The sequence below is a fragment of the Pelobates fuscus genome, chromosome 5 (genome assembly GCF_036172605.1).
Source record: "Pelobates fuscus isolate aPelFus1 chromosome 5, aPelFus1.pri, whole genome shotgun sequence".
Lineage (NCBI taxonomy): Eukaryota > Metazoa > Chordata > Amphibia > Anura > Pelobatidae > Pelobates > Pelobates fuscus.
This window is the reverse complement of record NC_086321.1, coordinates 279,350,328-279,376,338: the sequence shown is the minus strand read 5'-3', so window position 1 is coordinate 279,376,338 and position 26,011 is coordinate 279,350,328. Positions and strand designations below refer to the sequence as shown.

At 38.1% G+C, this 26,011-nt stretch overlaps 1 protein-coding gene across 2 annotated transcripts in view; it reads left to right on the top strand.

Annotated features, from left to right (window-relative positions):
- Positions 1–25,362, top strand: part of DGKQ (diacylglycerol kinase theta) — a 178,312-nt gene extending 152,950 nt beyond the window's left edge. For both annotated transcript variants that reach the window (XM_063455346.1, XM_063455345.1), the window contains exons 19-23: positions 13,213–13,313; positions 19,307–19,453; positions 22,535–22,646; positions 23,126–23,278; positions 24,681–25,362. In XM_063455346.1, the coding sequence (XP_063311416.1) occupies positions 13,213–13,313; positions 19,307–19,453; positions 22,535–22,646; positions 23,126–23,278; positions 24,681–24,782 (615 nt within the window). In that variant the 3' untranslated portion in view covers positions 24,783–25,362. The remainder of the gene's footprint in view (positions 1–13,212; positions 13,314–19,306; positions 19,454–22,534; positions 22,647–23,125; positions 23,279–24,680) is intronic.
- Positions 25,363–26,011: the final 649 nt, after the last annotated feature.

The following is a 26,011-nucleotide window of genomic DNA, read 5'->3' as shown; positions in this document are numbered from 1 at the left end:
CCCGTGAATTGAATGTTCATTTCTCTACCATAAGCAGTCTCCAAAGGAGTTTCAGAGAATTTAGCAGTACATCCAACCGGCCTCACAACCGCAGACCACATGTAACCACACCAGCCCAGGACCTCCACATCCAGCATCTTCACCTTCAAGATCATCTGAGACCAGCCACCCGTGCACCTGCTGCAACAATCGGTTTGCATAACCAAAGAATTTCTGCACAAACTGTCTGAAACAGTCTCAAGGAATCTGCATGCTCGTTGCCCTCATCGGGGTCTGGACCTGACTGCAGTTCGTCATTGTAACCGACTTGAGTGGGCAAATGCTCACGTTCAATGGTGTCTGGCACTTTGGAGAGGTGTTATCTTCATGGATGAATCCCGGTTTTCAATGTACAGGGCAGATGGCAGACACCGTGTATGGCGTTGTGTGGGTGATCGATTTGCTGATGTCAGCATTTTTGATCAGGTGGTCCATGGTGGCGGTGGGGTTATAGTATGGGCAGGCGTATGTTATGGACAACAAACACGGGTGCATTTTATTGAATGCACAGAGATACCATGACGAGATCCCGAGGCCCATTGTTGTGCCATTCATCCTCGACCATCACCTTGTGTTGCAGCATGATAATGCACAGCCCCATGTTGCAAGGATCTGTACACAATTCCTGGAAGCTGAAAACACCCCAGTTCTTGCATGGTCAGCATACTCACCGGACATGCCATCCATTGAGCATGTTTGGCATGCTCTGAAACCGCGTACACGACAGCGTGTTCCAGGTCCTGCCAATATATCTAGCAACTTCACACAGCCATTAAAGAGGGGTGAACCAACATTCCACAGGCCACAATCAACAACCTGATCAGCTCTATGTGAAGGAGATGTGTTGCACTGCTTGAGGCAAATGGTGGTCACACCAGATACTGACTGGTTTTCAGACGCCCCCCTGGAGCCCTCTGATACACTAAAACTGCACATTTTAGAGTGGCCTTTTATTGTGGCCAGCCTAAGGCACACCTTTGCAATAATCATGCTGTCTAACCAGCATCTTGATATGCCACACCTGTGAGATGGATGAATTATCTCGGCAAAGGAGAAGTGCTCACTAACACTAACACACAAAACAATATGTAGGAGAAAAAGGCCTTTTGTGTACATAGTGAGTTCAGCTCATTGCATTTATAATTTTGTTTAGTATTAATGATCCATCCAGGTCCCTGACTCATTAATAAGTCATACTCCATAAATAAAAATCCACATTCAGTTTCTGGCTGAGACTGAAAGTAAGAAAATATGTAAACATTAAGTGCAGCGAGGAGATAAACTATTTTCTTTCACTGATCGTTTCAGCAACACGATAAAATAAACCATCTCCAAGAGTATAAAATAAAGGTCTTGGCCAAAGTAAAACATACTTGTGTATATTAATTAAAAAAAAAAAAAAAAAAACTTAATCCATATTAGATTAATATGTGATAATAATTTAGATTAGTAGCTATTTTTTTTTATAAATAAGTTAACTATATTAAATATTATTTGTTCCTTACATGTTTAAAGGACACTTCTGGCAACATAACCACAACACTTGAAGGCTAAGTAAAGACAGTCCTGGGTTTTGTAAGCTCTCTATACTCGGTATGTCATAGTAAAGACTCCACAATGTTTGCACAGCGCAAGCAATTATTATATGTAGGTGAATGTGGACACGCTAAATTTTAATAGCTCTTTCATAAACTTCAAAACTGAGAGATGACCCATTTGTGGGGCTACCATATCTATACAGGCTCCATTTGTAACTTTGTAGGGGATTTACAAAAATTAGTGGAATTTCACACGTTTAGTAGCACATTAAGCAATAGGTGCAAAAAAACTTATCTAACAGCAAGATTATAGGTGTTTAATATAATCTTTGAATAAAACCAGGCAAAATCTAGATCAAATATTTGTCAAGGGTGACACTTTTTCAATTGTCTTTGTTTTGGTTTTAGAACACCTACTTTAGGCATTTAGAAATAACTCTCTCTAATCCAGGGTATGGACCTGGGGCAAGAGTGATTACTACCTTTGCCAATGACTTATTGTAAAAAAAATTTTTAAAAAAATTGGTGCACCTCTATTTCCCTTCTGATGAGTGTAACTCTCTCTTCTAATGACTTTTCTTTTCTTTGTTTAACCAGTTTTGACAAAAGTTGAGTTTGACATGCTTGTCCTAAACTATCAAAGTCTGGCATGGGCTTCATGAACAAGGTTTATGCGGGCAGCAAAAAAAAAACAAAAAAAACTTAAATTTTCATAGAAACATAGGTTTGTTTTAAAAAGTACAGTATAAAAAAAAACAGCCACCCCTCTACTAAATCACAGCACTCCCCTCTACCACCCTGTGCCAAATCTGATCCTCCAGCTGACACACACACACACATACTCACAGACAGACACACACACACACATACTCACTCACTGACAGACACACACACACACACACATACTCCTTGACAGACACACACACACACACACACACACACTCACTGACAGACACACACCTTTTGGAGCCAATGTTGGGCATCTCCCTGGGATCCTTCTATCTGCTTATCACTGCTCCCACGTGCGGTTTACTGATGCCGGGTGCCGGAATATGACATTATATTCCGGCGCTCGGTTTCACTACAGATGGCGCGCGCGAGGGAGCAGTGAGGAGCAGGAACTCTGAGCTCCCTCGCTGGCCCTCCTTCCCGGCCAGTTAAGTTTTAGCAGAGTAGGCACCTGCAATGTGGGGAAAGCAGATGCCTGCTCTGCTATACCACCAGCGTGTACTCGCGGTTCGCCGGGCCGCAAAGATGGTCCTTGTGGGCCGCATGCGTTTGACATGCTTGGTTTAGGACATCCCTCAGATAAGGCTGTATTGAAGGTTAAATATCCACAACAATAGGCCAACAGTTCTATTAAATATCTTAGAGTACATGTCATTATCCACCAAGACTTTTCTAAGGCAAAGTCTTAAAAGACTGAACTTTTGGTGGTTTGGTATGGTAAGGGGTGTTTGTAGGTGGGTAAAAGACATGGGGAATAAGCCCAAAAATATATTTGACAGCCCTCATACATATAAACTTAAGCCTGCCCATTCTTCACCCAATGCCCTGCCACAAGCTCTGTCCAAAACCATTACACAATGCAGCACATGCTCTTACTGGCTTATACACATAGTTATACATACACAAATGATGTTACAAATACAAATGGTTTCTCTGGTGGTCCAGTGTTCTTCTCTGCACCCCCACTGGGTGAAGGCGGTGTAGGCATCTTTTGTGAGCGCCGGTGTTCTGAGCATCGCCATGGTAACCTTCGTTAATGCTGTGAACAGCCTGTTTTCTATTTATCTTTGGCATTTCTTACTGTGAGCCTAGAGTTCTCCTGTTCTGGATAGGTGCAGGGACTCAGGGCTTACAGTAATAAATGGCTAAATTTAGACACAGTCTTTTTGGAGTCCTACATGGCTCACGTTAGCCTCCCTTCTTACCAACAACCCTGGCTAAGAAAAATGTAATAATCTTTAATATATTTTAATACCATTGGCGTTTTATGTTGTCCAAACACTCCTGGTAATGGTCCCTTTGTCATTTTTACTTTGCTTTGTTGAAATCTCATTGCCTTCATCTGGGTCCTTAAAAAAATAAATGCCCACACTTTCCATGTACACATCTTACTAGACATAAGAACTCGGAGGAAGTAGGACTACCAAATACTCATACCTATGACTTTGCCTCTGTGCTTTCTAGGATTCTGGAATGGGCCAGGCCTGGCTCCACAAAACTGCAGAGTAATAAAGAGTAAACATTGTCAGGGTTATTCACTAAAGTGAGAATTGTCAGAAATTCAAAGTCCGTTTCAAATTTAAGGCCAAAATAGCGGAAATGCAAAGAAAAGGGATTTTGAGAAATTTTGTAAATATTTTGTAAATATTTTGGCCTACATTTTGAAATTCACTTTGAATTCACTGCAATTCTCACTTTAGTAAATAATTCTGTAACTGGAATCACTCTCAATGCCCTGGCTACCCTTCACACCCTACCATTTCCACAACACTTTCCATTTAGAGGCAGATTATAATTTTGATCGGGTTATCTCTAGGTTCATCCCGGTCTATCTCCCTGGTGCCCAAGATCTGGCCTTCAGGATATTTTATTCTGAAGCATTAAATCCATCTCTTGACTCACTCAAGACTCACAGTTGATTTGAACTTCTTTGAGATCGAGATCCAAACCCACTTTAGCTGTGCAAATATAGGCAATTGAAACAATTGAAAGTTGTGTATGCTATACACAACTTTAAAATGAGAGTAGACCTTCCACTGACTTTTAATCTTTGTGCCAATTAAGTCCCTACAACCAAGTTAATATTTAGAATCTACAAAATATCACAAAAGGCCTCTATCGTTTACTCTCTGCATATACTAAAGCATAGAGAATTGCACCTCTCCCTAATTAATAAAGATTGGGCCATGGTGTTCTATGTAAGCCACTGAACCTTTCTTTATCGGCTACAAAAAACTGACTTTGTTACTTACTAGGTGGTTGCATAAAGAGTTTTGTAATTTCTCCTCTACATGTTTGGGCTGCCATTTGTCTGTCGTTATATTCACAAGTCTAAAACTGTTGTCTCACCCAATGAAAACGTGTATGCATTTAATTATGCATTTTCTCATTGGAGTTGTATCTAATCATAGCTTAGAATAGCTGTAGGTTTCATATGAAGTCTTTGCAAGCCCTCACTTTCTAACCCAGCTCAGACTTTCTGCGACTATCCAATCACAGACTTTGGCACTTTTTGTATTTTGTATTTTTTTATTTCTAATTGTTTGAATTAATTTCAATGAAATTAAAAGGGCAATCCAAACAATAGCCCCTGCCATCTTAGAATGGTGCTCAGTCATAGAGAAATACGTCTTTTAGATAGTGTATCCCAAGCATTTAGTGTAATTATCTGTGATTTAATCCTTTTCTGCATTTCCTATTCATTTTTCACATTTCTTTAGTTGTTTAATTTGTAGTTAAATAAAAATGGACCCACACTGCTAAAATAGAAATGTAATGATTTGGATTGTTTTCTTGAAGCACATTTATTCATTAAGTCTCTGGGGCTTGTTTTAACAGTATTGATATAATTCGTTTAAAGCATTGCACAGAAATAACCATAAAATGTCATTGTGACAATATGCAAATTGTATTCTTTCTATTAAACATTTAAAAATAAATGCCAGCATTTTGATATTTACCTCAGGACCACAGACAAGATGTTTTCATCTTAGTATAGAATGCAATTATCTAGAGCACGGTTTCCCAAACTGAGGGTCGCCAGCTGATTTTTTTGTGGGTCACACTGACCCACGGCTGGAGACTGTCAACCCGTTCGACAACAAGAGGGGTCCCAGCGCCTTGCAAAGAGTGCTGCTGGGTGTGGGCCCCTCAATAACAGGGATAAAGCCCTGTGCACCCTCTGGTCTGCAGCTCCGCCTCCCCCGGGTGCAGAGCTGCAGACCATGCAGTAATTGTCGGTTTATTGCGGTAACACTCTGAGACTGTCAGGGATCGTACCTGATGTGAAGTCTGGTATGCAGAGATATACGCTCGCCCTTGCAAATAAACACAGACCAAGGTGACCAGGTAAGAATCCACCTGGCTTGTGAGTCTGTGCACGGGGGCTGTGCAGGAATATAACTCCAAGTCGCAGTACAGGCAAGGACAAGCAGAAGAGTAATCGTGGAAAGCCAAAGTCAGGGGAAGCCAGAGGTCAGAGAAAACGATGAGAAGAGCCAAGGTCAGAAGCCTTCTGGATGGCATGGTGCGAATCATGACTCTACTCTACCTCTGGGCACTGGTTCTTTAGAGTTCTGGTACACCTCATTTTCGTTTTCACTATCCATATCAAGATATTCCTTGTAATCAAAGTCCCCAGAAAGGAGCCCCTTAACACCATAGAACCAGCTTCTGGTACAACTAGAGAGAGGTCAAGGACATTGATGATCCCGGTGCAGGTGGAAAGCTATTACGCAGGAGCGGAGTTCGCGGCTAGCAATGCCTTTTCGAACATTAGTAAACGATTCTACGATTAGAAGCATATGTACAATCATAAGGTAGGTCTTGTTTGAGCCGGCAGGAAGTAGTGATGGTCTTAATAGAAGCATCTTCAGGAGGAGGTGCAGATGTCTCTGGAGCAGAAGGTGGAGACCTCTCAGGAGTACAGGTTATGTCGATTACCGTGGTCTGGGGGTACCCTTTTGTGTCACGGAACGTGGACATAGCTGGCAGCAACCATGGCATTTCCCAGGCAGAGTTGCAGGGGTGACAGGATGGGTACGAACAGCACCTACTTGAAAAGTTTTAGCCCGGTGTGGGCGAGGGGGAGATGAAGTACCCTCTTTCTCCACAGTAGAAACAAAGAGCATGGCTTCCCCTTTCGGTCTCTTTCTTCATGCGTCACTCTGAATTGAGCAAGTCCTATTTCCATAGGTTCCTCAGGGTCGAGAGGAATATTGGTTACCTCTGGAGTCTTCCTAGGAACCGGATCATAATGAGGCAAAAAGGAGGTGTGTTGGTGGTACTTAGTTTCCCTGTTTCTGGGAATCTGAGATCCTCTGGGACAAGGAGCAGACCTTGGCACAGTGGTTTTGCTAGAGGTCTTGCATTGCGAGTCCATAGCAGTCATAAAGGATTTCCAACTTTCAAGGACAGAACTCTTAGACTGCAACATCTGGTGTGCCCATGTTTTGATCTTTGCAGACAGCAGGTTGATAGCCGCTCGGACCATTATAAAGTCGGCAGCATAAGTCTGAGGCTTCAAGACAAATACCAATTCGCAGTCCACCTTAAAATACTTGAAGGATGTGCGGCTACTGTCAGATTTCCGGCTCAGGATAAGCAGGTCCTGTGGCTGGGTGTACTGCGCCTTTAAGAATCATGACTTCTTGCTGCAACTACGAAACAGTCTGGGCCAGGCTGGACACTTGCTGGGTAAGCTGCTTGCACATTTCTGCGGACTCCATGATGATCAAGTCATTTGTCAGGGGTTCTTACCTGAGGTGGGAGTCTGTAGCTGAAGCTCATTGTATCTAAGGTCTTTAGAAAAAGAAAAAAAAAATCCTTTAGAGTCTGTTTTTTTTTTTGTGTGTGTGTGTTTTTGTTTTGTTTTTTTAATACCTTAGACACACCCGGGTAATCAGTAAACCCTGGACTTTTAGGTGTGCCTTGAGGAGAGGGTTGAGGAGCACTGATCTAGAGCAGAATTTTGCAGCCAGTGTGCTGTATGTTTCAAACCATCTCAAAGTGTGCCATGAACGCATTGACTTTAATATGTTGAATGCAGTCGTTAAAATGTGTTTTTAATAAATGTCTTCATTAAAACTAAGCAATTCAAACCAATAAGTCGGTTTGGCTAGAAACATGCACAACTCTCTACTGAAACTTCAAATATTTCTAGTGAGGCCTCAAGTAAATGTGACAATTTTTTTAAACTATTGAAGGTAATAAGAAAATTAATGTGTCCCTTGTAAATCTTTCTCTCATTAAAGTGTACCTTGAACCAGAAAAGGTTGGGGTCCATTGTTCTAGAGCAAGTACAGAAATCGATGTTACTTTGAAGTGTTGTTCTAAATGTTAAGCAAGGTTTTTGTTTTTGCCAACAATACTCTACAACAAACAGTTGTTTTATTATAGCTTAATTTTTAATCTGCTTCCATATTTTTCCTCCAATATTAAGGGCAGAGACAGTATGAATATTGAATATTCTCTTGAAGTATGTGTTCTTTGAATAGGTCTCCAGGCTAACATTTTTTTTTTTTTTTAATGGTTATTATTATGAGATTTTTCCACATAAAAAGCCATTGATTGCATATTTACAAAGAAAATTTTTCAATAATCTTGAAATCCTAGACTAAACCTGAAACTGTGGTGTTTTATACTATGGTGTGTGTATATATTTTGTAGGTCAGCTTCTTATTAGGTCTTTGAAAGTGACAGGTAAACATCACGATGAAAGGGATTAGGTAGTCGGAGGAGTATGAAACAAAATAAGACAACTGTGTAAGACTATGGTTCTTCAGATTGAAAAGATTTTAAATGGAACATGCACATTTGTTGTTAAGAAGGAAGCTTGTTGTCCATCAGTTACAAAATAAAACTGTGTTTGGCTGGCATTTGAAGCTGAATAAATTTTGTGGGTGAAGAAAAAATAAAAGGGGTAATTTCAAATTTAGATTTACATATCATCTCAAAACAGAAATTCTATCAGGGAAGAACTGGAACTCTAGAAATGCTAGAATTCTGTGTGTTTTTACTAGTGCAGCTTTGGTGGATTTTATGTTTGGGTTGGTTGCCCATGATCTCACTACACTCAAAGCCAAGACTGGTCGACCGGGATTTTTACTGGGATTTGGGAACTGGGACTTTAGCATGCAGAATGAAAAAAAAAAAAAAAAGGTAATTCATTAGTACTTGTCCTACAAGCCAAAAGTTTCCAGCTCTCCTCTGAATTCTATCGAGGCCTGCTACTCATCTGATTTTGAGCAACATGAAGTGATAATATATGGAAGCATAAAGACATGGAATCTCCCATCTTTAACATATCATCAAGATTTGTAAATAGTTTTAATACTGCTCGCATAGGTTTTTAATATTTTTGGTGATGATAACAGATGTTTTACAAATTTGCTGCTAATCATTTGGTAGTAGTGCAAATTCTACTAAAATAGACTAATTTACCTACTGTGAATATTTGAATGGCTTGAATGTTTTTTTTGGTGACTTTCTGCCTCTTAGTGCATGGAATAAATAAATAAATAAAAGTATATACACCATTACTAAATCCTTACCTATGAAAGAACTAAATACTCTTGCTTGCCAAAGCTATATTAAAGGACCACTCTAGTGCCAGGAAAGCATACTCGTTTTCCTGGCACTAGAGTGCCCTGAGGGTGCCCCCACCCTCAGGGACCCCCTCCCGCCCGGCTCTGGAAAGGGGAAAAGGGTTAAAACTTACCTTTTTCCAGCGCTGGGCGGGGAGCTCTCCTCCTCCTCTCCGCCTCCGTTCCTCCCCGTCGGCTGAATGCGCACGCGCGGCAAGAGCTGCGCGCGCATTCAGCCGGTCGCATAGGAAAGCATTCATAATGCTTTCCTATGGACGCTTGCGTGCTCTCACTGTAATTTTCACAGTGAGAATCACGCAAGCGCCTCTAGCGGCTGTCAGTGAGACAGCCACTAGAGGAAAAAGGGGAAGGCTTAACTAATTGATAAACATAGCAGTTTCTCTGAAACTGCTATGTTTATAAAAAAATTAGTTAACCCTAGCTGGACCTGGCACCCATACCACTTCATTAAGCTGAAGTGGTCTGGGTGCCTAGAGTGGTCCTTTAAGTGGCTAATTTGGTCCCTGACTTAGAAGCAATTTATATATTTTTTTTCATTGATTGCCCAGGATTTTTAAGGTACTTATATAAAAATATGTGAGGGCAGAGTCAAGCAGCAAACCAGAGCAGTCACACTCTCCCCATGCTCTGCAAATTATTGCCCTAAAACTCACTTTTTTCGTGGAAATATGTGATTCTAACACCACTCATACTCCGCTGACAGCATGGGACGCAAGAATAAAAGATTGATAGCTGATAAAAGCCTGTTAAGCCGTGACATTGGCAAGTTATTCCGCTGCTCGCAGAAGGCTGCATGGGACAATATGGCGCTCCTGGACGAGGGCTCATCCTACATGTCAGGGCTTACCTTAGTTGGGAGTCCGGTAGGCAGAGATTTGTGCTCACCATTGCAGTTATACAAAGTCCAAGGTGATAAGGTTAGAAACCACCAGTACTGTGAATCTGTGCATGGGGGCTGTGCATGAAAGGTGTTCCAATTCGCAATACAGACAAGGGCAAATCCAGAAGAGTAGTCCGACACTGTTCCAAAGGTCAGGGCAGGCAGCAAACAGACAATAAAGACAGATCCAGAAGCAGGGGTCACAAGCCAAGTCAGTCTATATAAGCAATAGGAACAGGAAACTTGAAACAACAAACTGACAAAGTTCCCAGGGCGAGGCAGTGCTTCTATACCCAGCTAAGAATTATCTGCTTCAGGTGGGCTTAGATAGACAGGAGCAGCCACAGGAAAGTCCAGTCCCCAGTGCTGGAGACAAGGTGAGGATAAACATAGGCAGAAACAAAACTGAAGTGTGGCCCAGAGGCAAGACAGCAGGACTAAGGCGGAAAGAGTGCCTATCCCCCCCCCCCCCCCCCAACATTGGAGGACCGGCAATCGGTCACTGCATCACAATTGAAGGTCGATGCTCACAGAACTCCGAGCGAACCTACAGGGAGACATGGCCCACTTTAGAAAGGCAATTAAGAGCAACACTGCGAGGCTCAATCAACTAGAAACCTCCCATAGCACTCACACCACCCGGCTCACTGCGGTAGAACAGGGTCTTGATGCGCTGGAGGATCCCCGGAGGCAGTACAACCTTAATATACGGGGAGTACCTGAATCACTGAGGATTACAGACCTACCTCACTTCATCCGGCGGTTCATGGTAGCCTTCCTCCCGCCCAAACAAACCAAAGCCGTAAAACTGGATGGCATGTTCTGCCTCTCCAGGCCGGCGGGGGCCCCACACGACACGGCACCCGATCTCATCCTCCGATTCCAATCCCTGCAAAACAAGGCCTCACTTTTGGCAGCTGTCCGAGGGAAGACCCGGAGTGACGCTGCTAATCTTTCCGGATCTAACTAGAAACACTTTGAGCTGGTGTCGGTCCCTGAGAACTCTTTTGCAAGTGCTCTGGACCCGGGACATCCCATACCGGTGGAGCCTACCACGTGCCGTCCTGCTCACCATCCAAGGTACAACACATCGAGCGGGCACATATCAGGAGCTGGAGGATCTCATGCAAGCCATGGGTATTATGTCATGAGCTGATAATGAGGAACCCAGTTTCTCGATTGGACCCGTCGAGGATCCGTGAGTTTATCCCTCGGGCCGCACAGACCAACCCGACCGCCAGAGCTGTGACCTGAACCCTGGGTCGGCGACCATGATGAGCATCCAGTGTTCCTACACTGCCAGGGACTAGACAATGACCACCAATCTCCTAAGGCACACTTCGAATTTCACCTCTCCCATTTATCCGATTTGAATCTGACTTTTATGTTAGTTTTTCCCCTTCACAACAGAGGCGCAATAGCAGTCCATATTGTTTCTTTACTTTAACGCCTCTAAATCTATGGGGTCACCTAAACGGCCTGCAATCAACTGCTAATCACAAGCTGCCCACATAGATCTGTCAATATGGTGATACTACCTTAGCTGGTACGCTACCCAGTTTAATATTAAGACGCGCATAGTTCATCCCTCCCCTTTGATGGTTACACTACATAGCTTCACTGTACTCCTACACAGGGGAATATCATTCCATAGGGACCATACACTACTCCTATATGTCTATTCCCTATGGGAAACACTATCCACATGGTTACTCTCTTACACTCCTGTCTGGCACCTTTATAAGTCTATGAGGCCTATTTGACCTGGACAGGTAGCCTGATATCTATTTTTTTTTCTTGCGCTTACATTTCATTCCACAGTCAAAACGCCTGCAAACTAGTCAAGTTAGCCTAGTGTGTCACTCGTCTGTTTCCTACCTTGTTTATCAATATAATTTCCCATGTTGCCTTACTCCTGTTTCTCTTTTGACAAAAAAAGTGCAGCATTTCTTGACTTCTTATACTTATGTATGATTACTGTGATTCACTATGTTGTGCAAGCCTTTGCTTATGCCTATGTATTACTCTGCACTCCAAAAATAAAGAATTTAAATAATAATAATAAAATAAACTCTCTATATAGGGGGCAAGCACATTGCACATGATTTCCTTATGAAGCTTAGGATCTGTACTGAACCCATGTGGCATGCTATCCACCAGTTTGGTATATTTTCATACAATCTTCCCAGGCAGATTAAGGAGCTGGTATTATTAAGAACAAAAGCCCAAACTTCAAAATTATCCAAATGTTAATGTGAAAATAAAAGAGCAGAATTTAGTTTTTGATTATTTTTGAAGTTAAAGTGTTGATAAAACACCACTGACTGTTTTAAACAGAGATATGAGGTTGAATTTGATGAATCGAATTTTACTATGTTGAGTGCATTTGTTTGTGCATTTGTGTCCAGATAGGTTTTTGTGCTATGCTAGTCTCCGCTCATAATATCTTCATTATCCGTTATCTGCTTACATTTAGTATAGTACCATAATACTAAAATGAGTATAGAATAATTTGGGAAATATGGAAAAAATACATCTTGTCAAGACCGACTAAGTGACAGAAAGGTCCTTTTTGATTATTTAATTTAAAATGGCTAAACATCCTGAGACAATGGATTATGGTCCTTAAACTAAGCAAATAAAACTGATGGTTTCACTAACATGTTCCACAGCTCAATATAATAAAATGTGGGCCTAATCCCTGTCTATAAGGAATTCAGAAATAGGTGTAATCTGTAATCAATCATTGTTACCGTACATGATAATATATGTGGTGGTTACTAGCAAGGTTCTAATGGAAAGTTTCAATATTTTTGCAAATCTGAGTTGGATATGGATATCTATAATCTGCACAAGCACACAAGAAATTAGGTTTATTGACCAGAATGATGTGTGAATCAGGGACAGAGCATCAAGTATCTTTACTAATGGGCAATAGCGTGTAATAAAAATTGAATATACAAGCTGCTTAGTATTAAATAGGTTTAAATATTTCATAGGTAGGCTTATACATGTTATGTAAAATCAGACCTTGTCTTCAGTAATAGATAGATGTAATATCTAAAATAAGTAGATGGTAGGGATAAAATAGGCCAGGGAGCGTTAGACAAATTTAAAGGGCTGTATTCTACAATCTTGGAAATGTAGACAAAATACTGGCATGAGAAAGCTGATAGATTGGTTGAATATATTGTGTGAGTCTATATAAAGTATGTTTGTTTTTTATTGGGAAAAAATTGTGGTAGTTGTAAGAGATGATGAAAGCATGAAGTTTAATGTATATAGATTTTTTTTTTTCCCCAAAGAACATTTGAGTTAAGAATATTTTCCTTTGTTCTTTAACTAGTAATGAGAAATAAATTTCAGCATGTCAGAAAATGAGTCATGCTCCCAATATGACATGTCTCTCTTTGTTGTCTAGATTGTCCAGATGAACAACTACTGTGGAATTGGAATTGATGCTGAACTGAGTTTGGACTTTCACCAAGCCCGGGAGATTGAGCCTGGAAAATTCAATAGCAGGTAAAATACTTGCTGTAAACAAAAAGGACTAAAATTCCATTGCTAGTCTTACAATGTATTGACATGTTTTATACAAAGGAGAATTGTTTTTTAAATATCCAATCTTGGCAATACTCTTGTTGTTAATTGAGGAAACATTGGCAAACCCCAAAATCTTCATAAAAGGTATATAAATGTAATGAAACAAAGCTGTGAGCAAATTAAACTCTGCGAGCATCTCTGACAGACAGATGAACTGCTCTTTGAAATGTAAGTATTTATATAATCTTGAAATTGCCTGGATTCCATTCAAAGAATATGTATTCAAATATTTATCCAACACTATATTAAAAATTAATACATCTATTCCCACACTGATTCAGGGATTTCAGTCTGTCTCCTTTTTAGCAGGCTATTGAAATTAGGAAAAAAGCAAACACTAGTTTTAAGGAAAAAAACATTAGGGAGGTCCTAGGGATCTCCTCCTAAGAAACTGGGACATGGTCTGGTCTTAACCTTTTTCCCAGCTTGAGCAACATTCTATTGGAAGCAAGTAGACTGGCAAGGCTTAAAGGGAGAGAGAGTTCAACGACAGGAAGTGGTCTAGTGGTTAGCTACCCTGAATATTGTTTAAATAAACAAGTACATACAATCTAATTATTCATCTCTTCCTGTATAGTCAACACATGCCTTTTGTTTTCCTCATCTTCTGCCTTTGGATATAGTAGTTCTTTTAATTATATAAATAAATGAAGACCTCAAAAGATAATAAGTCTAGTCCCCTGGCCAGTTTAAAATTGACCCAAGTGCACTACTGTTTGAAATTTATAACCTTAAGAAAGCTGTATATAAGTAGCCAAAATAGTTTTAATGTTTAGTAATTCCTTGGTATGGTGTAATTTTAAAAAGGGCACACACATAAAAATGTCAGGTAACTGGATATTTCCAAGTATAGTTCATTAATGAAGGAAAATGTTGGAACAGTAGGCATTTCCAAGCATAGTACAATAGTTTCCAAAGCAGGATAATCCCACTAAAACACTGAAATCCAGATTACATTGTTGTGTGAATTGAGTTCCTCCTACATGCACTTGGCATGGTTCAAGATGCTTGTAGACTTGTGCTCACCAAGAGCAATTACAGCTACTACAGCACATGCTCTGTAGTTTCTGGGAAAGCGGCAGGAAAAGCAGCTGTAAGAGGGTTTACTTGCTTTTCTGTCAACACATACTTATCATAGCCCTAAATGCTGAAACTTGAGTGACTTTTTAGCAGATGTTTCACTTTGTTTGTGTCTAACAATCTGATAGCAATTCTGGCACAAAGTTTAGATTATGCTTCATGCTTTTAAAAGATCACAACAGTTAGATGGGACAGGTGCCTTGTAAAGTAGTGTCCTTGTATATTTTGTAAAGACCTGCATGGTTGTCAGAGCCACTTGAACACTGATGTATTTGGAGTATCCCGTGAGACCGCATGAGCTTTTGTAAATATTATCTCCCAATGAGAAGGAGATAATGCCTTATTCAAGTGACAAAACTTGATGGCTGTAGCTCTGCCTCTTGTCAAGTTTTGTTTAGGTAGAATTTATCCATAAGACAAAGTAGCCCTCGCTTTGTCTTCTGATATCTTTTGACTGCTTTGGAATTTCAATGAGATTCCAACACAGTAATTAAGGTTTATCTTTATGAAATGCTCCATTTGTTTTCTTCTGTTGACAAAGCCACTTTACATTTTTTGGACAAAAATTAATGCTTACTCCAAGGGTTTTATTAAAATTGTACTTGCATATTTTCAAATAAAATTACCTATTCACAATATCATGTAATGATGTCAACAGGGGAACGGAATGGTAGAATTAATAATAATAATAATAAAAAAAGTTAAATAACATCATCCTGAATAGTATAGCAATGCAGATGAAGATAAAGTCAACGCTATATGCAGCACCATGTGTCTGTGGGGTACACAGATAATTAATTTTCAAATGAAATCCGGGTAGGGTGAAAAGGTAATTCAGCTTAGCTTTTAACATATTGATTTCGACCGGTTTCCCAGACAGCTAGCAATTATGTATTTAAAGGACCACTATAGTGCCAGGAAAACAAACTTGTCTTTAGGTTCCCCCCAACCCTCAGGGTCCCACTCCCGCCAGGCTGAAGGGGGAGGAAGGGGTTAATCACTTACCTTTCTCCAGCGCCACGCTCCCTCATTCATTATAGGACTTCATACATGGTTTGCGGTTGACTCCATATACCATATTGTAATATATAAGTTTACTTTATTTTTTGCAGTATAGGAACTATTTATTTACTTGAATTCCAAAGTTATAAAGAGAAAGTTCTTCCACTGGTACTCACTAATATTAAGTCATGAAAATTGTTAAAAAAAAAATTCCTTTATTGTAGTAAGTGCCCCAGCTGCCATTTAAACCTCACTACCTGCGTAGAAAAGTTGCAGGTTTCAGTAGAACATGAAGATATGTTCTACTTTTTGTTTAATTTTGTTTTATGTTTGTTATTGTTGTAGGACTGCAATATTGGGACTCGATTATATAGGGTATGATGCATTTAGATGACACTTAAATGTGTATCTTGGAATATCAAAGGGCTCAATTCACCCCAGAACTGGGGGCGTTGAGTCAATTTTTAAAGGAAAATAAGATAAATATAGCCTTTATCCAAAAAGCCCCTTTGGTATCTCCTACTGATAAATTACGGCACTTTTATTATTTTCCTGTAATATACTATGCCTATCTTGAAAGTAACCGTAAAAGAAGAGTGGCCATTGTATTATCAAAAAATCTTAAATTAAAATATACATTCGGAAATCGACATAAACGGTAGATTTTTACTTTTAATTGCCAAGATAAATGACACAATATTTACTTTGGTGAATGAATATGCCCCTAATGATTTCTTAATGGGTTTCCTGTAGGATTGTGCTTATAATATTGACAAAGTTAAGTGGGGAAACTTGTATATTGGAGGCGATTTCAATTGTGTTCCCAACTTAAAATTAGATAAAAGCAAACATAATAATAAAGAATGGGACCCAAAAAATAAAATAGCTGCAAATAAATTTGATGAATTTCTGCTGAAGAACTCTCTCTATGATTGTTGGAGAACCTTTAACCCACAATCAAAAGATTATACCTATTTTTCTCATGTCCATCAGACCTACTCCTGGATTGACTTTTTTTTTTTGTTAGTCCCGCTTTATTAGACCAGATTGGCTCAATTATTTTATCCAATCATGCCCCAGTTTTCTTAACATTTAAATTTCCATCTCCTTTCAAAATCAGAAACAGATTCAAACTAATAATAATGGGGAAATATCCACCTTTACTGTTTGGTGCGCATTTTAAAGTTTTACTAGAGGGGTTCTAATAAAAGCAGGCTTGAGACAAAAGAAAAAAAACAGAAGAAAGTATTTCTAAATTATATATTAAGCTGGCTAAGTTTGAAAGAGAAAATAAGTTTCAAATAACCCTATATATTACTAATGAAATTATACGCTTGAAACACGATATTAATACAAAGCTCTTAAAACAAATAAATCTATTATTTTTCTCAAGCAAAAATGGTACCACCATAATAATAAAGTCTTACAAGCAGATTAAAAAATACTTCTAAAGATAAAACAATAAAAACAATTATAGTGGGAGATAAATGCTTTTTAAACCCTAAGGAAATATCTCAGGCCTTTGTAGACTCTTATTACACTTTATACAATCTACTAGATACTAAGTTATCAACCTTGGAAATAGATGGGTTTTTGAATAAACTTGCTATACCGGAAATTTCTCCGGAAAAGCTCCTATTACTATTTCAGAAATATTTAATTCAATAAAAAACATTAAAGCCAATAAAGCCCCTGGACCGGATGGCTTTTCAGCGTTATTTTATAAAACCTATGTTGATATTTTGGCCCCTATATTACTGAAAGCTTTTCTTGAAGTCTCAACTACCAATCCTTTCCCTAAAGAGATGCTGTTAGCATCTATTATTCTGATTCCCAAAACAGGAAAAGATCCCACAAATACAATGAATTATAGAATGATTTATTTAATAAATCTAGATTTAAAAATGTATTCTCACATTTTAGCAAACAGATTGAAAGCAGTTATTTCTGTTGCGGTAGACCAGTCGGGTTTCATCAGGGACAGAGGTACAACAGATAATATCCGTAGAATACTCAATTTGATTATTTATAGCAATCTGATCAATTCAGAATTGCCCATTTTGGCAATTGATGCAGAAAAGGCATTTGACAGAGTTAATTGGAGGTTTTTAGATAGAGTATTAAATAAATTTGGATTCCGAGGCCCCTTTAAAGATAAAATCATGTCATTATATATAGAGCCATCTGCGAAAATTATAAATCCCTTTTTCGAATCATCTACCTTTACAATAAAAAATGGCACCAGGCAAGGCTGCCCATTGGCTCCATTAATATATATCTTATCTATTGAGTCATTGGCTATTATGATTAGAGCTAACAAAGAAGTACATGGGATCAAATCAACCGATCAGGAATATAAAATTTCTCTATTTGTAGATGATGTGCTTCTGTCCCTGGTGAGGTCCGCAATCTCTATTCCAGAAGTTTTAAAAATAACTGAAATCAATTATTGGATCGGTTAGATGTGCTAAAAAAGTTGAAAAGCAAACTTAATCTTTCAAACTCTATTCTTATATATGCCCCTATAGAAACTTTACAATATGATCTGGTTGATTTAGATACGCATAAATGGAGGCTATTGGGGATAAATAAAAGTATTAATCTTTTTGAAGATAAAGTTCTGATTGTATTTAGTTTGCAAGCACTTTAGTTAATGTACCCTTTAGTGATACTTTCGATATTTAAGGATTAAACACTATCTTAATATTTTATTTTTTTTATCTTTAACAATTCTATCTTCAGATATTTAGATAAAGTTGATACAAGAGGTTTAATAACTAGATCTTCTAAACTTTAGGATGGGGAGGATAGATAAAGAAATGGGAAAAGGATCTCAATGTAATCTACACCCCATATGAATGGTACCAAACCACTATCAAACTAAAAAAATATATACATTGTATATCCCTGATAGAACTTCATCTAAAGATCCTATATAGATGGTATCAGGTCCCTTCAACACTACTTACAATCTATGAAGCCTATTAGCCTCTATGTTGTCGATGTCAGAAAGAGATTGGCACAATATTTCATATATGGTATACATGTCCGATACTAAACGACACCAAGACATTTATAGTATCCCTGATAGCTGACTTAATTCACGAAACCATTATACTTGCACCTTTCCTTTTATTATTTAATTTAGACTTCCCAATAATGGAGAAAAACACAAATACCTGATCACACATATACTTTATGCCTTTAAATTATCTTTAGCTCGTAACTGGAAATCTAGTGTTTCTCCGTCCTGCCAAGAAATTATAAACCATATAGACTATCCGTACACAATGGAATGTAACTTTATCCCCACTTCTGGAAAATGTATTTCCTATCGCGAATATTGGCACCCTTGGGCGGACTATAGAAACAATACAAACTAGCTTGTCATATGGATGGGACTTTGGGACAGGTAAACCAGGGGTGTTTCACTTTCTACTTAGGTCAAATAAGATTGCATTGGATGTATAAATCCTCATGCCTACTACCGAGCCCCAATGATTGCAGTTACTTTTTCTATATGTTCTTTATATATTTCATGCTACATGTACATTATGACAAATGTCTGTATTTGTCATGTATGAACTTTGTGTTAATGAACATTGAACTGTGTGTTATAAATAAAAAAAGAAATGCTGATGAAATCGGTGTATAATTGTTACCATAGTTATGTAATCCCTGTATCTAACCAGCTGAAAAATAGATACATTGACAATTCTGGGATATATGTAGATGATGTAAGCAATACTGTTTCTATTTTCTGTTCCATGTTTTGATTTGTAATAATTAAGCTGTGTGTGTATTTATAATGTTTTATATGACTTTGATAGGTTTCACAACAAAGGAGTTTATGTAAGAGCTGGTTTGCAGAAGTTAAGTCACAACAGAAACCTGCATAAAGATTTAAAACTTCAGGTTGACCAACAAGAGATTGAGTTGCCCAACATAGAAGGCCTTATTTTTCTCAATATCCCCAGGTGAGTAATAAAGAGAATGACTACAGGTCTACAGTAAAAGCTACATAACTAAAGGCTGGGTGTCCCAACCATCACTTGTCATTTGTTTTTGTCCTTCATATTGCAAATGGCTTGAAATGTTCTGTAATGCTTGTTTAGTACATGATTAGTGACTGCAGAAGCAGCATGTCACCGCTGGAAGCTTAAGTGTCTGAAATGGTGGACAGACATACCTCCCAAGTGTCCCTCAGTAGGAGGTACAGTCCCTATTTTGTACCCAAATTCCAATGTTCCAATGTCCCTAACCTGAGGCGTGTCTGGTTTCATAGAATAGCTTCACAGCAATAAAGCACACAGTAATGTGTCTTTTTATTTTTTTTTAATGTATTATTGAATTATTGATAGTGGGAAAATACTTCATATGTTATGCAGTAAATGAGCAATCACTTTTTATATTAAAATTTCCAGTTAGCCATGTCCTAGAACAGGGGTAGGCAACCTACGGCACTAGTGCCATGCACGGCACTCGAGGTGCCTTTGCACGGCACTCAAGGCTACAAGAGCCAAACAGGCTCTGGCCTGTCAGGAGTCCCAATGAAACTTCAGCTATCTATAATACGAAAAGGTGGTGATGGACAATCCTCAATTTATGCATTGGAGCACATAGAGGAAGTGATCTCAGATCACTTCCTCCCAGCACTTATGAATGGGAATCCACACTGCAGTAAAGCAGCCCACAGCTTCTTGTTGCAGCTTCTGTCCTTGAGCTGTGCCTGGCCAGCCTGATCCTCACTGGAACCCAGGGAAGCCTCAGAGCTGCAGAAAACCCTCCCCTCATACAAATAATACAAACACACACACAGTCCGCACAAACACAACACCACCAACAATCCACATACATGCACACAACCCCACATGCAGCCTCTCACATGCAATACCCCAAACAGCCCCACACAGACACACACTACCAAATACACAATGTGACATATCCATCCACACACAGTTCCACAAGCAGCCCCCATACACAGCTCAAATTCATAGGTATTATACATGATACCACAAACTATTAATGAACATATAAAATATAATAACTCATACGCACAAATACAACGATACAAAGCAACTGCAGTATAAATAACACAAGCAGTATATGGCAACATGCTCACCTCAATTTAAAGAAATAGGACCGACACACTATGGGACTTCACAATCTTATTTCGGCACAGTGCTGCTAAAAGGTTGCCTACCCCTGTCCTAGAATAACATGCCACAATGTGTTGGACCTTTCTTTGTTCATTTCAAATGGGAGTTAAAAGAATTCGATTCCTGTTTTCAGAACTTTGCCGTACAATTGTTCAGTATTCATGACCCCCTGGACCTGACCTTTGTCAGTTTCCTCACATGACAAACTAAAAATACAAATGGATCATCAAACCAATATCTTGGAAGTAATTTACTATAGAATGAGTTTCTTCATCACTAAAATATTTTGTAAATAAGATATCTTCACTAGCAGGAACATTCTAATTCAAAAGTTTGCATTTAAAAATAATTAACAGATTAGAGCCCAAAAGAACAGTACTGTCATGACAACCATGGATTTACCTAACTGGTTCAGAAGCGGCAAAAATATACAGTGAAGGGTTTGTAAATTATGACGTGAATGAAAAATAAAAAATAAATAAATGCGGCACTCTATAGATTTTACAGAAATTAGATAGCCCACAGTCTATTACTACATTTGTCTTAAGAATGACACATTTTGACTAGTTTGAAAGATGCTGGTGGCAAGCTACAAGGGTGAAACTTATTTTATTCACTAATAGTATAAAAAAAATTAAAAATAGATTTGTCTATACACATATTCGTAGGACAAATATTAGGTCTTACAATTATTATCCCTGTAGAGAAATAATAGTAAACATTCGAAGTTACACCGCTGGCATAACACAATTTATATATCATCTCTGGTCAAACTCTACACAGTACTATACAATCAACACTAGAGGGCACTAAGTAGAGCTCCTGTTAAGAAATGACTGTTGACACTAATGTATACAATTCTAAGTGCTAGGAATAAGTGCTATAGCATATACCATATAGAATAATTGTATTTGTTTGTGTAAGAATTTCAGCACTTGATGTAAAAGCCATAGCGTTGCCTTATTTTCCTAATGTTATTACACTTTGCAGCTATCCTTTATATGATGTTATATGTACATATTGAATGGGGGGAAAAAAGAAAATAATAATAATTCTCAATTGTTTCCATTTTTCTTAAAATTTACAAATTTATTTATGCATTTTGATGTCAAGACAAGAATATGACCTGAAGCATTATGATTGGAGTTTAAATTTGTGCCATAACTCTCCATGAGCTGTATGTGTAAACTAGGGATTCTCCCTGTTTTCATACTATTATTATTATTTAACACTTTATACTCTGGTCGGTATATATCAATTTCTGTGCTCCTTCTGGGCCATTTAATGAACTGAGAATTGAATGATTACGTGGGAGTGCTGTCAGTGATCTGTACCCTCCAGAAGTGCAAACCTCACACATCTGTAAGAGGCACTTGGCTGTAGTAGGACGTTCTGTGGCTCTGCCGTCTCACGGGCTATTTGGAGAAATCCTCTGAGCTTCCCACTAGCCCGTGAGACTGCAGTGCCACGGAATGTCCCATTTGGTTCAGGGCTCCAAGTGAATGCCTAATTAATCTTACTGGAGTTCTGGCTATGTTCCTAAAGAAAAAACAATTACTGTGAAAATAATGTTTTTGCTGATTTCTCCAATTCTAGAACATCTGTCCAGAATCAGACTTTATAAATAAACCTTTAATTTTTTAGTAACTAGACTAGTACAAATGTTTAAATGTCTTATTAGTGGAGTAAGAGTATATGGAACATAATATTTTGCGGATAAATTGTGAAATGTATTTTATTAAGGCCTAAACCATCATATTAGAATATTATTCATTAAAGTGTCTGTAGTCACTAATTTCAAATGAATTTCAAACGTTTGGTGAAAATAGACAAATATAACAAACTCGCCACGTCAGGTATGCTTTCAGTTCAGCAATCTTGGAATTTTGTTTTGTTCAGTTGGGGATCAGGAGCTGATTTGTGGGGTTCTGATAACGATAACCGATATGGAAAGCCAAGGATTGATGATGGATTACTTGAAGTTGTTGGTGTTACAGGTGTAGTTCACATGGTAAGTCCTCTTCACATATCACACATATCCATGTGTTATAGCAATGAATGAGAGTCCTGTTTAACATATCATCTATTACAGAGTTATACGTTATCATTTCTCCTTTAGGCATTGATCCAATCGGATTCAGTAATATATGGGATTCCATATTGAGTTTTTAGAGAGAGCTTACCAATTTAATATGTGCCTTACCAATTCTCTTAATCTTTCTCACTCTCATTATACGTATAAGTCAACCCACCCTACAGTATAAAACTGTGCCACCACCCATTTGGTGGACTGTACCTCACCTCTATAACTCCATTATTCTTTGTTGGATGTTTGGACATTTCTGATATGAATGGTCCATAAACATTTCTGTTAAACTGAATGTGCTATTGTGTTACTGTTCATGTCTTTCAACTAGGTTTCGTATTGTGACAAAATGTTGGAGCCATGACTGTATTGCTTATCATGTCATTTTTGTCTTGTTCAATTAGGGACAGGTGCAAGGTGGCCTGCGTTCAGGCATACGCATTGCCCAGGGTTCATACTTCCGTGTAACACTGCTAAAACCTATTCCTGTACAAGTTGATGGTGAGCCGTGGATCCAGCCACCAGGACAGATAATTATTTCTGCTGCGGGTCCAAAGGTATGAATATACAACAGCAGATTCAGTACTGTATCTTTTATTTGATATTCTTGTTTTTGTTGTTTATTTTACAAATATATCTTGTAGATTATTAGCTGTAGTGTAAAGCATATTTGCTATAAATTGTTTCACCATCGATAGTAGTTTGATTGTGGAAGTCAAATAGCAAAATACATTTGTCATTAAAGGAACATGACAACATTAAAACCAAATATTTGAACTTTGGAGTATACCAAGCACACATCTCTAATACACAAAAAAATAGTAAACTCACTTTTCTTTACAATGGCAAGTTCTCTCTCAACGCTGCTTCGGTCTGCTGTGCGGAGTCTGTCTAGCTTTTTTTTTTAACAGATAAAATCGGTGCATGCGAAGCAATCAAGCTAGGCAAACTGAAGTGCTTTAAGGTTCTGGAGTTTCCCTGTAAAGTGGCAGTAATATGTTTCTTCCTAATGAAAAAGGCAGTTCTATTGTGGCAATATATTATGGTTATTAAGTTAAATAACTGTTATTTTTTTTTTTTTTTACTTTTGGTGAAATATTTACAGCAGGTCAGCACTCTTAGGAAGCAGTTTACCCCTTATTTTCATCTGTGAATTGCAGTAGTTCATGGAGTTGCCAGGTGGTAAAAAGACCAGGGGTTATAGTCCAAGGGTATATATTGATGTAATTTCCTTTCCCATCCCCTAAGAGCAACCCAAAAACCTTGTGTGTTCGATAAATTATATTTTTACTTCAAATATTCACTTAAACTACACACGTGTATTAACCCTTTACTCCACTACATTAAAATAATACACCCACAGCAAGATACCTGTACTGTGCTGTATAATTGACTCCCTGATTACATCATTGGAGTTGTATTTTCTCAGTTTTACAAGGAACTTGGGGCCAGCAATGAAATGGTGCCAAAATTAGATCCAGGGCTTTTCGGGAACTTACTAATCTAACTCCTGTCAGCCCTCCTGATCAACGCCCCAGCAGTAGCCTCAAGCGTTCTAAACCCTGTAGGAGTAAATGGGTTTCACCAGCCTGTTGGAGTAAGCCTATTTAATTCTACAAGTTGTGCAGGCTGTGATTAGCTTGTTGGGGAAATACTCAAATAATTGCCTAACAGAGCACACTGTTGTGTGTCACACATGGGTGTGGAGGGTTGTGACATAATATGTGTAACATGCGTGTAAGGGTATACCTCTTGAAGACTGGCCAAAACTAAAGAAACTTGGCCTGTCTTGTAGCTCTTATTCTGGGGAGAGTAACCCTTAATTCATTCCTAAATTTGTAAAAAAAAAATAAAAAAAATAAAAAAATACAAAGTTGTATTTTTGTCTGTAGATCATTTTTTCATGATTTACTTGTCTCTTATGAACCTGCCATTTACTCAACGCTTTTATTTCTTAAGGTCCACATGTTGAAGAAGTCTAAGCAGAAACAAAAGAAAACCTCTTCCAGTTCAAAAGATTCAAAAGTGGATTCTGTTACTGTTAATGACAATGGAAGCTAAGAAAGGAGGGACTAGCAAAAGGACCACACAATATTTTTAATGAGACATAGGAACTGCAGAAGAGAGAACTGGACGGATGGCCTGGTGCATCTTGTAGGAGAACCACTGGGAGTAGAATCTTCTTCCACCCACAATAACTGTTGTTTTTGCAACTATCGTTTGCAGTGCTCAGTTTTAACATTCTTCCTACCGCTTCCAGTAAGGGTTTCACCTGGAAAGTCTTAAAATTAATGTACAAACTAATCCGGGTAGTTATCCTGTATATCTAGAAGCAATTCTGTCTGTGTTTTTAACTTGTGCATGAAATGAGCTGACCGTTCTTGTATTCATAGCAAACATGCACTGGAAACCCATTTTAACAACTTGGTCACAAAATACGTTATTAGGGTTTATTCAGCACTTTTGTCCAGTGTGTAGTAATAGGGGCAAACAGGAGTTTGAATTAGTACCATAAAAACACATTGAGAGTTAGAAAGTTTAAAAAAAAAAAAGTTAAGGAAACTTCTATAGTTTCACATTATTTAATGATATTACTAAATTACCTTCTGCCAAACGTTGACAGTGTAAACATTAAATTTAAAAAAAAGTGTATATAAATATATATAAAAAAATTATTTTGCTAATTTAATGTGTACACTTTTATCAGAAAGTAATTTAGTAATGTATATATATGAACACTATACTTTCTAAAAAAAAAAAAAAAATATTATAGAAGATAATATAATTTCCTTATGAACTGTGTTTTAATCAGTTTGACAAACCGTATATACTCTGAGCAGACAAACCTTTTAACTCCTTAAAAAAGGATGGGTAATAGGGAACAGCTAAAATGATGTTTTAATATATGGAACGGATAAAAAATAACAAACACTTGACTTATTTATTGTTGATCTAAAAATAGTTCCCTCATTTTTAGTTTTTAAACTGTTCTACAAAACTTTTTGCATCTGGTAGCTAACGAGTGCAATACAAGATTACATAGGTCCTATTCATTTGAACAAATGCAGGAGTAATTTGTACCGTATATATTATACATGAATGTATTGTGTAATGATGCAGTTGGTAATCATCACTACTCGTTAATCTTTGCAACTGTACCGTAAACTGAAAATTCTTTAAACAAACAAAAAAAGTTATTTTTATTATTATTGACATTTCTATGAGTAGACAGGTTTATTATTTATACATGATGGTTAATGATAATGGGTTTGTAATATAGAATGGGATTC